Source organism: Falco peregrinus, chromosome 5, assembly GCF_023634155.1.
Source record: "Falco peregrinus isolate bFalPer1 chromosome 5, bFalPer1.pri, whole genome shotgun sequence".
Taxonomy (NCBI): Eukaryota; Metazoa; Chordata; class Aves; order Falconiformes; family Falconidae; genus Falco; species Falco peregrinus.
In genome coordinates this window covers 46,015,357-46,031,988 of record NC_073725.1, presented here as the reverse complement: position 1 = coordinate 46,031,988, position 16,632 = coordinate 46,015,357, and the positions used below count along the sequence as shown (strand labels likewise).

The 16,632-nt window shown below is 39.5% G+C and overlaps 1 protein-coding gene across 2 annotated transcripts in view; it reads right to left on the bottom strand.

Annotated features, from left to right (window-relative positions):
• Window positions 1–16,632, bottom strand: part of GPR158 (G protein-coupled receptor 158) — a 210,278-nt gene that overhangs the window by 56,210 nt on the left and 137,436 nt on the right. For both annotated transcript variants that reach the window (XM_005233875.3, XM_027781744.2), the window contains exon 6: window positions 1,745–1,854. In XM_005233875.3, the coding sequence (XP_005233932.1) occupies window positions 1,745–1,854 (110 nt within the window). The remainder of the gene's footprint in view (window positions 1–1,744; window positions 1,855–16,632) is intronic.

Genomic DNA, 16,632 nt, shown 5'->3' with positions numbered 1-16,632 from the left:
GCTCCATCTCCTCAGTAACCTCCTTGTAGGGGTCAGATAGCTGCTGTTAGGTCCTTCCAATGCCACCAGGTTGAACAAGCCCCATTCCCTCAACCTCTCCTTGCAAAGCAAGTGCTCTAACCCCTGACCATCTTGATGGCCCTTCACAGAACTTGCTCAAGTTGACGTCTTGGGAGTGTCCAAAACTTAGGTGTAAAGGAGAATAATAATAATCACTTCCTTCAAATTCTGGCTGCTGCCCTGTTGATACAGTGCAGTCTACTGCTACCCTTCATTGTTTTGTGCTGATCAAGGATGAGGATGTTGTTCGTTCTTGGTTTCTTATTCAGTCTTTTTCCCTTCTGCTGACCCTGTCAGCACAGGTGCCAAGTAACACTGAACAGCTGAATGAGCAAAGCAGAAATGCAAGACTGACCAATTTTGCAGCCTGTCCTCACTTCATATAAGCGGAAGATCAACTGCCCTGTCAGGATATTGCTTCCTCAGATCAAGTAAAATCATATAAACTATCTGTTAGGGTAGCAGAACTGCAATGACATGTGAGTCTTCCATAGTCTTAGGCTGTTTCTCTACATATCTGAGCTATAGATAACGAACCATCCAAGCAAAGTCACCAGTTATGTTCTAGCTTTTCTATAGTGCTCTAGTTGTTCTTTTTGCATTAGACATTGTTCACTCCAGAAAACACCATGAGGTTGTGGGATTTTCTGGATGAATTTCACTGCAAAGACATGGCCAGACATAGCATTATACAGAGTTTACCAAGCGTACACTTGTAACCAGGGACACAAATAAAGGGGAGCTGCAAGAAGAGGCTGTATTTCAATGGGAAAACAGGGTTTTAAACCTAAAATGTGACAGGCCAATAGTGCACCATGAAACACAAGATATTCTCAGTCCTCATTCAGTTTACAAGCACAGTATCAAACCTCCTTTATCTAACGTGCCAACACAGTAATGAAAGTAAGATAAAATTATGAGCAAACCTACTTCATCCAAGATGTCCAAGTACCAATATATACACAGCACATCTCTCTTTGCTTTAATAAGCAATGAATGTATCCATAATTTTTTTTCACTAAAGAAGAAAAAGCATTAGGATTTTACCCAGCATACCCAGAAAATGCTTCAGTTTTTAAGGGGACTGTGGAAGTGGGATTTGAAGTTGGGTCTCTGGATCTTAATCTCTGGATTGCATGTGAATGCACTGCCAACGCTGCGGAACCCAGAATTTCCCACACAGTTTTGCTGGCACGAACGATGCTTGTGAGCAGGTAGCCTGTCTGCTGTGATTGCCTGAAGAAAGCAGCCCTTGAATAATGGGCCATAAGGAAACATAGTAAGTACATACGCCATAGTGTATTGTTTTATCCACCTGTATCTAAACACTTAGAAAGCATCTCTCTATGAACACTTTACAGGGAAACTTTTGAACACTGTTGAACACTCTACAAAAACTTCTGTAATTTCCTATATTCAAGAAAAATACATTCACCTTCTGTGAAGAGGGGTTCTTGCAGAATTTTACAGCTGATGTATAAATTTTTCATCAAATCCTGTCTGCATTCGTGGTTCTCTACTGGGATTAGTAGCATATAATTGGAGCAGGAATAGTGAGGAGAAGTACACAGTGGTTTTAAAAATCAGAAACGGCGCTTGTTTATGATATTTGCAGCTTTTCCATCTAAGTACCCACACAGATCGCACATAGTCCCACAGAGATGGAAATTAATATGTGAAATACCTGTGCAGCTTGAGCGTCACAGTTCCATAAACAGTAGCAAAGCCCAGAAGACGAACCCATCTTAGGAGAACACAGCGAAATACACTTGGCTCAAAATACAAAATGACAACCTATAGAACAGAAAGATAGAGAGAGCTTCAGTACTGCTTTAATGTGAAAGTAGTTCTTCATTCAAATGCAGAATAGTTGCAAAACAGGACAGCAGACATATTTCAGCTCGTACTGCTGTATATTTAGATTTTCTAGTAAAGTGATGGGATGATCAGATCAACCAGCTGGCACAGTTCTAGGCACCAACTCCTTTTGAAGGGAGCTGGCAAAAGCCCTGTGACAGACTGTGAAGTGACAACACTTTTAAATGCAATTCCACTGACTTTTCTTAACTGAGTGAAAACATGTACCCAGAGAAGAGGATAGAACAGACAAGGACATTTTCCTTGAGCTATTCCAGTAATATGCAGCTGGCCTAATTCTGTTTTGATGGACTGTATTTACTAGGTTACACTTCAAAGTAATTTCTAATAAACCTAGCAAAATGATAGCAGCTAATTTTTCTCTGCCAAATATTCTGCCACACTAAAAATGTAGCAGCTTCTCTCTGACCAAAACCCCAAAATCTTGATGTCATATTTGACTCCTCCTTGATCTTCCCCAGATATTTTCCCTAAGCTATACCAAATCTCCCTACGCGTCACCCACTTAATGAAAATAACCTTTCTGTTCACTAATGGATTTCTCTAATTGCAACAACAGAAAGGTCTTAGCAGCCTTTTGCTTTGTCTACTAAGTACCATGCATGAGGAGAGCACTCAATAAACAGTAACATAAAGCTACTTCTACAGGTATAGTGCACAGAAGAGGATCATTACCAAATAAAATGCCACCCTTATCTAAAACAGGGCTGCTCAAATGGTGGACTCAGTCAGGATCTGAAAGAGGAGTCCATTTCTTCTTGTTCCAACAGACGCTGTCCCTGGTGTCCTGAGGGATGATCCCATATTCCTTCCCACTTGTCCAGCCCCACCAGGAGCCTGAGATCCCAGGGATTTGGCTGTATCCTGCCCTTACCCCACCTGCAGACCCTGCTTGGTCCAACAAAGCTAGATCCAGCGCATCCCACCCAACTGAACAGAACCTGGTAGAACAACTCAATGCACTGTAGTACAAATTAATTGGGTAATCCTGGTCTAGAGAAAGAAAGCACTGAAACATTTCAGGCCATCTGCCACAGCTTCATTTAGAGTCAGTACATTCTGGCAGCAGAGGTAGTATTGTGCCTACCGGCTGCCACATGATATTATTTTTCTAAGTAAATGCTTTTCTATGTGGGAATTCAAGCCCAGGATATTGGCCAAAAGCCCGGGACTATGTCCTTTGGGTGACACAGACATATTTAGGAGAGTAGGGGCAAAAATGGCAGACATGTGGGCTGAGATAGAAGAAGCTGCTGTGCTTTGCTGGCATGTGGTTTTTTGTGTGTTTTTTTTTTTTTTTAACAGCAGAATCAAGCTATTTCTTTAAAAAATATGGTTTGTTGAATCAAACCATGGTGCAAAATTTAATCTGCTTTCTTCACTGTTATTATACTGACATGTTTCAAGGCAGACATTTTCTGGGAATCTGTCAAATTCTGCATGTTGAGAAGGGAACAGCATGCAGCAAAAAGCCCACTTCTCCTTGGGAAATCAGCTGGAAACCCAAAATGCATCCACACATGCATGAACATGCTTGTGTAAATTAAGGATCCAGGCTGAAAGACCTGAATGACAGTAATGACCTCTTATCCTAATATACAGTTATACACGTTACGACAACTGCAGAACCAGAGCGAAGTCTGTAGCAGTAACCTGCCTCCTGAGGTTTGTCAAGGGGTAGAAAACACCCTTTTTTCCATCTCTGATTCTTCCAAACTAGAAAAACAACGTCAAAAAAAGTCTGGCATACGGAGACTCCAAACATTTCAAAACTGATCTGAAAGCAGAATTTTTCAGATGATTGAAAGGGGAAGGTCTGAAAACTCTTCAGGCATAGAATTTTCTGAACAAGGGCAACAGCTCTCTCTGCCATGCAATCTGACACAGCAATTTTATCTGCAGTTGCTTGTTGAAATATTAACTGCTCGTGTCTAGAAAATCTCATTGATTTGCATTGAACCATTTGTATGAGCAGCTGAGGCATTTGGCTAGCTATCAACCAAGAAAACATCACTTCAAATGCAGCACGGTGTGAGCTGGTACATGGCGGCTCACCACAAAGGCTGCAGAGGCAAGCCTCTGTTGACAAAAACTGTTCTTGTTTTCCCATTTGAGTGCAGACCCATTTTAACTACACCTTCACCCAGTCGTCCAGTACATTGCAGAAGTAAGACTTGATTCAAGTTTGGTTCCCTTTTGTGTCTCCCTGTGTTTACATGACGGAGAACAGCTACAGTGCTCTCCCAAGGGCCAAAATCCATTTCTACCTATTAGTCTGTAACTTGCATGTGGTCTGGCTTTGAACAGCAAGAATCACTATACCTATGTTTTGCTTGCTTCTTAGGTTTTTCGGAAGGTTACTCTACAAATGTGCATTCCCATTCCCATCAGGGCTTGCCGGGATATTCAGGTGACTGCCCTCTCTAAGCTCTTGTCAGCATTAGGTCTCTTGAAAGCACAGTGAATTTTAGTGGCACAATTTTAAAACTGAATAATCTTTAATGGATTGGAGCCAAGGGCTACAGAAATACTGCCCTGGAAGCTCGGTACACCAAAAGCCATGCTCAAGCTTTTCATCTTAGTGGAACCACATTCTTGCAGAGAATATCGAACTGATTTAAATAGATCTGGAGGGCTGTTGCACTCCATCTCTCACCATCCCTAGCTAAAAAACAAACAAAAAAAGAAACATAACATACAGAAGTCTTGGTTTTGTTTCATACCAGGCTCTTTTAACTTCTGGTTACCAAACTCCTATTCCCTACTGTTATTCCCAGAGATAAGCTTGCCTTAAAGTGACAAACAATATGCAGCAAAGGGTTGCTGAGCTCCAGCTAGGAGTGTAGGGTGAGCAGAGGATTCACCCACACACCCAGGCTTCTCTCAGCAGAACAAGGTAATCCCTCTGAAGTTCTAAGAGACTACTCTGCCCACCAAAAATCTGACAATAATTCATTTTCCCTTTTTGCTTTTATAAAGCATTAGACCATGACAGCAGCATAAATCTCATTAAAAACTCTTAGAGGTTTTGCTGATGGATGTCACAAAACCTATTTACTGTACATAAGGAAATGTGATATCCCCTGTTTTGCCAGCTCCTGAAATCCATTTAAATACTAGACATCAGTTTCTGTTCCTTGAACAACAAAGACCTGGGGAAAAGAATGTTTGGAAATGAGAAGAAGAGAAGTCAAACAGTGCCTGTTCATGTACCGGTTACTGCAGCTATGCGTGAGACTTCATAAACTGTGGCTCATCTTTGTCATTCGGACAAATGCATTTAGATGTTTGCTTTTAACCTCAATGTGTTTTAAGCTATCATTACCCTTGCCAAAACACTGTCCCAGTAGTCACGCTACCACTTGGGGAGTCAGGGATGAAAAGACTTTCTAAGGTCACCAGCTAACTGTCAAGTGTGTTTAGAGCTGGAGAGTTACGGACATGGAAGAGAGCCTTAGCTTGCTGACACAGCGATCAGCCAGCTCAGTTGTTCAGCTGACACGATGAACGGACACACACGCTCTCTAAAGACAAGGGCTAAAGTCAATACAGGCACCTCACCCACTACAGCAAATTTTTGTTATCAGGACAGGTAGGACAGTAAAAGTGCTAACAGAACTAACATTGAACAACTTCATGTTCAAAAGTGTAACAAACATTGTCCTCACAAAAAATGAGCAAGTAATTAGTTTTATAGGTTCAGTGCCATTGCTTCTTAAAATATATACAGCATTTAGAAGGATTCCTTAAAGGAAAAAAAAATCCACCTTATCAGAGTCCTATAATGTTAACAGTGAGCAATACTTAATATTATTTTTTTTTTTCAGATTAACGTTACTGTGTACCTTGTAAAGAAAAAAAGATGATTAATTTTGCCCTTCACCTTGAGCATCAGATCCAGGCAAAAATGTTTTAATTAGTACTCCCAAGGGATTCAGTCTGCCTAAATCAGGCCTATAATTTCTATCCACACTGTAGGCGACTAGTAGATCATCCCTGCTAATGTGAATTCCATAGATAACCCATGGATAAAGGCAGGTATCTTGAAGAACCTTGAAGAAGTGCAGGACTTCAGTTACTTGGACAGAATCTTGGCCTAAAGGCTTCAAATATGCATCTCCACTGATTAGAAAGGCACTTAAGCATTTATTTTCAGTAACTTGCTTCAGTGTATGTTAATTAATAATCTGCATTAGGAGGACTAAGCCAAACACTGTGCAGCCAGCTTTAACAATTTTGTAATGTATTTAAGAGAAGTTGCTTTTTACTTTGCTTCTTAATCCATAAAAGTCACATGAATAGATCAAAAGCTCATTTCACTTTTCAATCATCTTTCTATATTCCATGTTGAGAGAGAATGGACAACACTATAATGTCTCAAAAGATCAGAAGTCAAAGAACAAAGATATTTAAAAATACACAGAATTTTCAGTGCTACATATCCTAAACCTAAACATGAAAAATTTTGAGGAGGACCTTAGCTAAAAAAGTCCCAAAGTGTTCACTTTTGAACTCCTTATTTGTGCCCTCAGTGGCAGAATCATAGAAAGTTTTGGGTTGGAAGGGACCTTTAAAGATCATCTAGTTCCAAGTGCTCTGGGCAGGGATGTTATCCTTTTTACATACATCAAAATGTGACACAGAGCTTAGAATTTCAGCATCAGCATGATCTGCTTATGGATCCTAGGTTGAAAGTCACCTACTTTAGATAAAAGCAATGCAAAATTATTAAATTTTTTTCTCATTTTCAAATAATCAGATTTCTTTCAAAATTGTGCCAGTTCATCCAAAAAGCTCTACAGGAAAACTACCTACTTCATTTAACTTCAGAATTCGCTGCAAGTACTCTGCACAGTTCAATACAGGACATGACACAGCCATTTAAGATAATGCCTTTTGGGCTAATTCCATTAGCAAGCATCTAGGAGATACTGCGAAGAGATCCATCTGATCTGTTCCACTGCCCAGCACCATCTGCCCTTGCCTGACTGCAATAGCTGTCCTGGGCTGTCTCTAGGCAATTCTGCTACGGAACAAGCCATCAGATGCTTCCTCTCGGTATCCTGCTGTGCTTTGAGATGGGCAGTCTTCTTTCTTCTGCCATGTTTCAGTAGTTTCTTTCAACGCATAAAATATCCTCCAGGGTAACCTAGTACATCAAGTCACCTATTAATGCTTCAGTCCTAATACTGAGAAGGGATTTCCTGCAACAGAGATGCAATGTTTGCAATGTTAGATAAGCTTGCCATCCAAACTCATAACAGTCTGGCACTATGCTTTCTAGAAAAGGGACCAATCCACTTGTACGTGGGCACACTGCCATGTTAACAGATGGGCATGAATGAAGGCATTCACGAGCCTGTGTACACTACGGGCACCACATACCACTGTTCGAAACATGAGTCACAGCTCAAAGCATCTGCTTAAATATTAGTGAATGCAGAACTCATTATCCAATCCTGCACTACCAACAAATATTTCCAGTGCAACTACATGAAACATTTTAGAGGTATGATAGCTGCTGAATATATACTTAAGCTAACTATGAAAGAACACTTCCTTCCATCTCTGTCTCATTTTTTAAGCACTTTTTAAGCCATAACATTTTATTTTAATAGGCCTGTGGACACACAGTATTATCAAACCCTGTTATCCTTGCAAATTTCATAATTTTTAAGAAGAGTTGTGCTGCACCATTAGCTTGATGCCTCTATAAAGCACACAGTTGCTGCAGGAAACCACAGTAACTACTCAGTAGGTTTTATTCTTGCCTCTGAATTGGAGCTGAAACAACTCCACAGCACACAGCATTGAGGCACTCTGCTGCTGGGGGCAATGCATTTCAGGTAAGATGTATGTCACAACAATTACAGCCATTTAAGAACTTCTGGGTTCATAAAATAAGACAAGTTTTTCATAGCTGCCCACACAAAGTCCAGCTTGAAATTCCGCCTACTGAAATCCTCTTTGCCCTCTCACTATACTTTCAACTGTAAATAGGTTTCCTCCATTGCCTGTCTTAAAACATCTGCTATGGTTCTGCCTGTGTATCACCAAAGACATGTCTTGCCTGTGAAGTCTTTTGGAAGTCCACAACGCAGTATAAACACATAACCACCAGCACTGGTGTAAAATACAAGGACAGACTTCTAGAACTTGATTCATCAGAGTGCTTTGCTATTGCTAAATTTTATTATACTCTGGATTCATCCCCATCAGGCAGTAACAGCAGATCTTTAAAGTTCCTTATGGAACATATTTTTTACAGTGGAGCTCATTTAGCCTCCTGAGAGATTTATCTGGTGATTAAGCAAACAGAACCTTCAAGATCATTCTGGTTTGACACAAGACTGCGTACTTTGAATGCCTTTTAATTGATATCTCTTCAGCTATTTTATGTCTTCTTTTTTTTCCCCCTATTCATAAGGCAGATTGCAGCTAATGCTTGACAGGGCACCTCTGAAGAGGTTATTTTGAGGAAAATAAATGTCCATGTGATGTCCAAGATGCCATCACGCCTTTCCTCCAATTTGAAGAGTAAAATTGACATGTCACAGATCCTACCAGCTCTGGTAATATTCACTTATATGTGACCTGAGCACATGGCCTGAAAATGCATTTATTTGCCATAAATTTTAGCCTGTACTTAGCATTACTAATGATCCAGCTTCACTGTTCCTATTTACATTGGCCTAATGAACAGTATTCTAAAGTCAAGTAACAAAAAGTTAACATATAATCCACAATGTCTTTAAAAAGAGACATGCTTGCACTCTAAATGGATTTGTTCACAATAAATGAAGTATTATGCCCTGCAAGGCCCAAACAGTATAGAAGAACATTCTGAGGTTTTTCCTAATAATGGCTAAAACTTGTTCAGAAAACACTTAGTTTATAAGAGACTTCAGGTGACACTCTGGCTGAATCAGTTAGAAATGATAAGGTCTGTAGGGTTCCCCAAGGGTGAATTCACAACCAGCAAGAGGAAGGGGATACAAATGAAAACAACACGCTAAGTCTGTACCCTTTTTGGGGCAAGAAATGCGTACAGACTAGTTTTACCGAAAGGACTAGACCCCTGCCCCAGGCAGCTGTCGGGACCATCCGTGGAATTGAGGACAAACAGAAATCACCCTGAAAGCAAGCTAGATCATGAGACAGGTTATCACATACATTTTCTGTATCTATCTCCAAACAGAGAAATTAATGCCTACTTCATCATTGTAATAGGATAAACTATTTATCTTTTAACTCTAAAGGTCTCAAATACAAAGAGAAATTTCAATGGCACTGACCCAAGGAGTGGTGATCCCAAACCAGTAAAACATCATCCCTCAGGAAGTATTAGGTGTCCCAGCCTAAGGAGCTATAGTCACTGAGCTATTGGAGTTCTGGCAAATCCAGTTTCTTGGAGGCAAATGCTTGCTCAGGAAAGGTGTCTTTCTGATCACTGTGAGTTACTGGATGCTCCTGCAGCATCCAGTACAAGACAGAGAGAAATTCTGAAGCTTAGAAGTTCCCCTGAGACCATGACAAGGCGTAGCACTAACACTGAAAAATCTAAGACCAAAAAAAAAGATATCTATACAACAGCTCTACTCACATCCCATCTTAAGAGAGAAGAGAAAATAAAGGCTGAATTGTATACTACTCTTTCCTTCAAATGTATTTCTGCTCTACCACCACCACAAAGCAAAACCACTAAATAAATATTTTTCAGGGAGTCCAAACAGGAAGGGCTTGGTTGGCCCAATGGATCTTCTTATCCATCTGCTTTCATGTGCCAGTTATTTCTCCACCTTTGTTATGTATGTCTGCCTCATACACATACTGGCTCACTTCTGACAGCCTCACATTCTTTAACACAGTTACCCTAACAGCAGCCTGAACAGCCTGAGAAGTCAGTCCCTGAAGACTTTAGAGCTGGCTGATCTCAGCAGTTTGGAGACTTCAAGCTGGCCAGATGTGGACTTGGCTAGACATCAGAAATTTCCACTGAAATCAACACATTACCACAGAAGGTTTAAAATCTGTTTAAACAAGGTTTTTAAAAACAGAAGCAACTGTTGTATTTGAAAATTCAAAGCCTACCAGAATCCATGTGGCTAACTCTGCACACAGGGAAAAATGTTTTTCCTGACTCAGGTAGGTCACCAGCCACAGCCCTGAAGCACAAAATTAACGTATAATCATTGATCTGGTTTTAAAGATAGTTATGAGCTAGCCAGGGAGTTAGGAGCCTTTGGCTTCAATAAAAGGCAACCACCCAAACATTTAAAAAATATCTGGCTCCTTGCCTTCAAAAAGAGCTGCAAGTGTTAAGAACAGTAGAGATTGCAGTGACCTCCCGTACGCTTTCATTTGATGTTTCATCTCTTTAAACTTATACACAAAGGCCTTGGATTACATTCCAGTTAAATATTTAAATATATGTGAAAATATGGGTTTCCGGATCAAGCAGTCAGGTTTTGAGTGAAGATTATTAGATATGCTCTGTCTGCAGCAACACTAAAAGCAAAGATGAGCAGGTGGGACATTCAGGGCTCCAGCCACATGTATGCTGAGGATGAGAAAAGCACAAGTGAAACATAGAGGAGAAGTTAAGCTCCTTCACCATTCAAAGCTGCTATTTTCATGGTTTGAATTACATCCCAAAAATGTAATTCAAAATTAATAGAAATAATTTAATCAGAACGTTTTATCTAGGCAACAGGTACGTATATATAGGCATACTTCACAAACTGTTTATGCCGATATAAATTATGAAAGTGGAAAATCAAAAGAATTTGTAAAACCAAAATACCTTCTAAAATATTTCCTTCTTCCACCAGTTAACTTTTATAATCCAACTACTTCTTTCATCTGTCCATATACATTTTTTTCAGTGTGACATGCCACTTGGGTAAATAACAACAGTCAACTGAATGTCCTAGTTCACTTACTTCATATGTGAGGGGGAAAAAACCCCTAACAACTTTCTTATTGGATACACTACTATCATCTTTTCTTAACAAAGATGTGGTCACCCAACAAGCCGAAGGAAAAACATTTTAAAGAGCTGAAACTATCTAATGAACAAGTTCAGATACCTATTCAGCACAGTCATTTGCCAAATACTTGAAATGTTTTAACGACGGGGTTAAAAATATGCTAGTTTTATTTTATGACTGAAGAATTGTAATATGCAATAAAATATTTTATTAAAAACAAAGGAAATCTAACAATTCATTTTAAGACCACGTCTGCAATTTTTTTTAAAAAAGGAAACTTTAAAAAGCATAATGGTGAAGTACTATATATTAAAATAAATCTTGCAAGAGCTGCCGCTAACTCAAGACATTATAAGCTGAATTATTCAGAGCAACTTGTCAAGTACACTTAATGCAAGACACAGATCATAAAACAGACTCACACAGACTTTTTCATTTCATTACAATATGGCTGAAATCCCCACAAATATACACTGCAGAGAGGGAGTTTTATGTATTTTCAAAGAGTGACTCCCCCCTGGGAAAAAGAAAACATGCAGCTATTTAGAGTTCCAAAAGTACCTTATCTCCTGGCCTTAATCTAACAAAGCCAGTGAAGTATTTAACATCAAATTTGTGAGAAAAAAATCTCCCTGACAGTTTAGGTTCTTCAGAAATATGTCCTTCCTGGCTGCATGCTCTCTCTGAACTACACACTGGGCAGGTTCATGAGCCAAGGGTAGAAATTTTACTGACACTGACTTTTTAAGATGATTACGAGGAAAAGATAATAGGGACAGACTAGGTCTTTTAAAATATCATGCTAAAACACAGCAAAGAGGAGGACAGAACTGGCTGTTACCCTCTGCAGGAAAGTTTTTGTTGGTATTTATTTTGATAACCAGTAATTTAGAAAACCTCTCTCCACAAAATACCAGCCAGACATCTCAATCCAGCCAGTGCTGATTAGTTTAGTGCAGACGTCACTGCTGGAACTATCGACTTTTCATTTTCCGCTCATGTACCTGTAGCAAAAACAGCAGTGGGGACAAGCCAAATGCCACAGTGTGACAAACCTCCAGAGAAAGTGGTGGGAACATGCCACCTCTTAATGTTCCCGAACCAAGAACAAACGCCCATTTGGGAAATCTGCCTTAGGTAAACTAAAGCTGTCAGCTTCAGTGGAAAGGTAACTGGATGAACCGAGAAAATTAGTGACATACTCTGATAACAATATCTATGATCCTACTGTTCATAGATCTATATTATCCGTATATAATGCAAATTATATTATATATAATATATTAACTGACATAATGCAAATTATGTCATTAACATAATTAACTAATCACAGGTGATTAACAAAGTTCAGAAGAAACCAGCCACAGGTGCAAACTCAAAATACACTCCATAGTAGAAACAATAGAAATTGAAAAGAAACTCTATTCTGCTTCCTAGCGGCATTCTTACAGTTCTCCTATCACACAGAAATGAATATTGTTGCCTTCCAAAAAATATTGTAGACAGTTCGCCTGGCTAAGAGGGCCAGACTGCTCATGCTCTTTGGCTCTAGTCAAAAGGAAAAAAAAATGTTTTCTATAAATCCAGGCAAGAAAAATATTTGTGCAGTGTTGAGCCGATATTGATAAATTATTATGACTGAGAAATTAAAACAACTTTAGCAAAGTAAATTTCTGTATTCAAAATGATCAGACTCTTCAGAGATTTTCTTTCAGTCACATACAATCTCTAGGTGATCCTTAAAGAACAGCATAAATCAGCTCCACTCCTCTCTGCAGCACTGGAGCAGAGCAGCCTGCAGCACCAGCCCTCCTCTGCACAGAGTGTAGCACGTGCACTACGGGTCCTCCTCTCTGGAAACACGGACACATCCATAGGTAAGTCACTTACCTTCGGATGGCTCAGGGATGCTGCAAAGCAGTAGTTCAGTAATGGCCTAATAAAGGCAAAGTGAATGTGATAAATGTGTAAGTGGGAATACTACCCCAGTCACCTGGAAAGTCACTGTTCTTCTTACTCTTTTCCTCCAGATTTTCATTAGCAACTTTTTCTTCACAGAGCTTACCATTTGTGATGTATTTCTGCCATTCTGGTGCTTAAGCATGGACAGAAAAGAAAAAACTCAATCACCTCTATAATTAGAGAACGGCTGAGATTACTGGAAGGACTACAGACAAGGAAACATGCTTTGTATTTCCTCGCTGCATTTCAGCTCCAAGGTGCAGGTGAATGAAGACTGCAGCACAATTCCCATCCTCCTGTTTTCATGTCAGTCGGCCATTGAAAACACAATAGAAATATATTCCGCTACTGCATGTTTGTTGTCATGGGGGCTGCTGTTTGTCTGGGCTTGTAAAACATCTACCACATTTCTGACCACTGCTTTTGCTACCTAAGAAGTGCTTGGAGCTGAGACTCTAGAAAAGCATCTCTTTCAGGTAGGAGCTCTCAGCTCTTGACATCTGAATTTTAATTCAGACATAGCTGGACCCTTACATTCCTTGCCATGCACATGCAATATACTGCCAGATCAATTATTCAATAACATTTTTACTCTTTTAGAGATAGGATTTCCTATCTCTCATGGAATTTAACTGGCACACTTAACCCTTAACTGCAGAAGTCTGACTCACGAGCCTCTCAAGTCCTTGCATTAAGGTCTTAGGAGATATATGAGTTCTACTTCTCCTGTCATAGAGCTTCAGAGGAGGAAAATATTCGTAAATAAAGCAGTATCGAATAGACACTTGGATGGTGCAAAACTGAAATGCTTTCACAAAACTTTGATATCCCATAGACTACAGATATATATTGACACTATGGTGCTGCAGAATTTTATTCTGTGTTTATGGGTATATGCGTGCCTATGAGGGGGACAGTTGTAAATAAAACGTCAAACCTTTTTTTTTTAAGTGTAAGTTCTACAAACAGAGACATTTCCTAATCCATTCTCCAGTTGACATGTATGTCTCTGTGTGTTTGCACATAAAAAATTAATCACATGCTTGTATTAATACTTCTGTATAGAAATAATTTGGTGCTTTCCTTGTGATTTCTTTTTTGCCTGAAAAATCATTATTCTCTTTCAAAAGTTACTTTTCATACCACTTCTAGAGCACATTGATTCCAAAATAGCAGCATAATTCAAGTACATCTGTGCTGATGTTTCCTTCTTTACAAAAAGCAACACAGAACTTCATCAGTATGTCTCCTGCAATCCTAAGCAACCCTGAAATACACTTTCAGTTCAGAAGGGTTCACGGGACATCTCCATGAGCCACAAAACATTCCTTCACATGGTAGGTGAGAAAGTCATATTCTCAATATATACCCTCCTTCACCACGTTCAAGTAGGATGATTTGATACTCAAATCCCTGTATTTCTATAGGGAATAGAAGTCTGGAGTGGAGCTTCCACACACTTGAGCTAGGGAAGACAAGTGAAACACCTAAGTCCAAGATGGTCAGTTTAAGCCTTACGCTGTATTCAATGGGGAGCATCACAGGCAGAGGACAACTCACATAATCCTTCTACAGGCACCTAAGGTGAGTTACAAGCACTGTCCTCCAGAGGTGCCTTCTTTTCTCCACAGACTATAAAGGGAACCTAAGGTTAAATGGGTTCAGAGTTAAAACTAACAAAAAAACTCCTGCACTGCAGATACCCACTCCAAAGTTTCACCCACAGCTCTCAGCACTCTCAGCACTCTCCTTTTCGAATGAGTTTACATGCAAAGAGTAACCTGGAAGACCACGTAAAGCCCATCCTTCAAATCTAAAATGCAACAGAGGAGAACAAGCTGGAAAAGGCTTCAGAACTATTTAGCCTAATTTAATATTTACTACTATTTTAAACTGGGGGTCTCAAAGGAGGTAAATAACTAGGACAATTCAACTGATTTGGAAAGAAACGGGCCTAAAACACTAGGTATGTTTTGTGGATTTCAAGGTAACCACCAGGGAATGCAGAAACACAGAAAAAAGATGGCAATGAAAGTAACACGGATATTAGCTTATTGAGGGCTGTGTTCTGAATGGACAGGTGTCAGCACCAGTACAGAAGAAAAATGCCAAAGTCTTAAAATGAAAAGCAATGATCACAGACTAGCCATCTCAAGCAATGTATCAGCAACGTAGCTGGATGAACTCAGAAAAGCCTGAGAAGAATTCTTTTTTACCGACTTCAGAAAGAATATTTCTTTAATAGTACAAGAACAACAAACTCAACTCTGAAAGAGCAGTCTTCAAACACTTCAACACATGTAGGTGGCAATCAACTAAAGAGAGCAACAAATCAGAACAGAAATCTCCCCCTGGAAATGCTGCACGGAAGTGGAAAGTAGGAAGGATGGATCTTGGAGCAGATCTTCAGGAAACTGCATGTGGGCTTGAATAAAAGAGTCTGTGGAGGTCATTGAGCAGTTGGTGAGAAGCTTGAAGTACAATAGTGCAAGGAAAGAGAGAAGTCGGGTGAAGGGGGAGGTGCACAATGTGAAACCATTGACTGAGGGAAACTAAGGGTAATAAATTCTCCTCTGGAAAACAAAGTTTCATGACACTTCAATGATCTGTATTGCTGCTCATCATCTCAAAAAGCAGCGACAGTAAAATCCCTAAGGGATAATAGGCACATCTCATCTTTCAAATAATGCATTTGCTAACCTTTGCATACATCTTCTCCATAAAACTACACTGGCAAATACATAAGTGAACATATTCATGAATTCTTAATTATCAGACATGGGCAACTTCTTTTTTAAAAAAAAACAAATAAACCACAATAACATTGTGGTTTACATTTGAGATGTAAGGTTGTATTTGATGCATGTATCTTTATCTTGTCACATCTGTTTCTGTTGTCATTAAAAACTTTAATCCTCTCTCTCACATGGCAAGATGTTTTTTCAGGTCCTAAATATTTGAACTCAAACATCCAGAACAGCATTAGGACCAGCAGTTTGTTTTGCTGAACTATGCTTTCTCTGTAACTTAGGGTTTGGGTTCTTGTGATTAAAATTGCCTTTGATTTCATGTATGTAAATATATGTAAAATAGCTGTAGAGAAATAAATTGTGGATAAGGAAAACAAACTCAGAGGAGCCAATTTTTTATTATTTTGAAAATTTAGTAGGATTAGACAAAACAGCGCACCTGTCCTCAGTGCACCAATTGGCCAGTTTCTGAGGAAAGTTCTTAACAGTTAATACTTTAACCTGGAAAACAATTAACTTCAAGCCATGTTTTTCCAGCGAAAACAGTTGAGGTCCATATCTCACTGCTGATACCTAAAAATAAATTAAGCATTTATTGGAGTAGGTATTAGAAGATAGGTCTCTCCCTTCTGACCCATAGGTAAAATACCTTCCCTGCTACACTGTAGAGTTAGATTAGTATTTGTGCTAACACCCATTTACTACTGCTTAATGAAGCAATGTGAACTGGAACAATAGCAGCACAAGAGGCTGAACACTCCTCATGCTACAGCATCTCAGAGCCAAATCACTAACGCTTTCTTCAGGGTGGTACAAGTTTGTATCCTCTGAGCCACAGAGGGGAACTAAACCCCAGTGTCACATCCAGAACAAAAATATTAACAACTGGGATATTGAATAAAAAAGCTATCTATAGGTTGGGGGTTTTACCATCTATACTCGGGGAAGAAAGTAAGGCTTGCATGATGCGCCTGAAGAGAGGGTTCAAAACT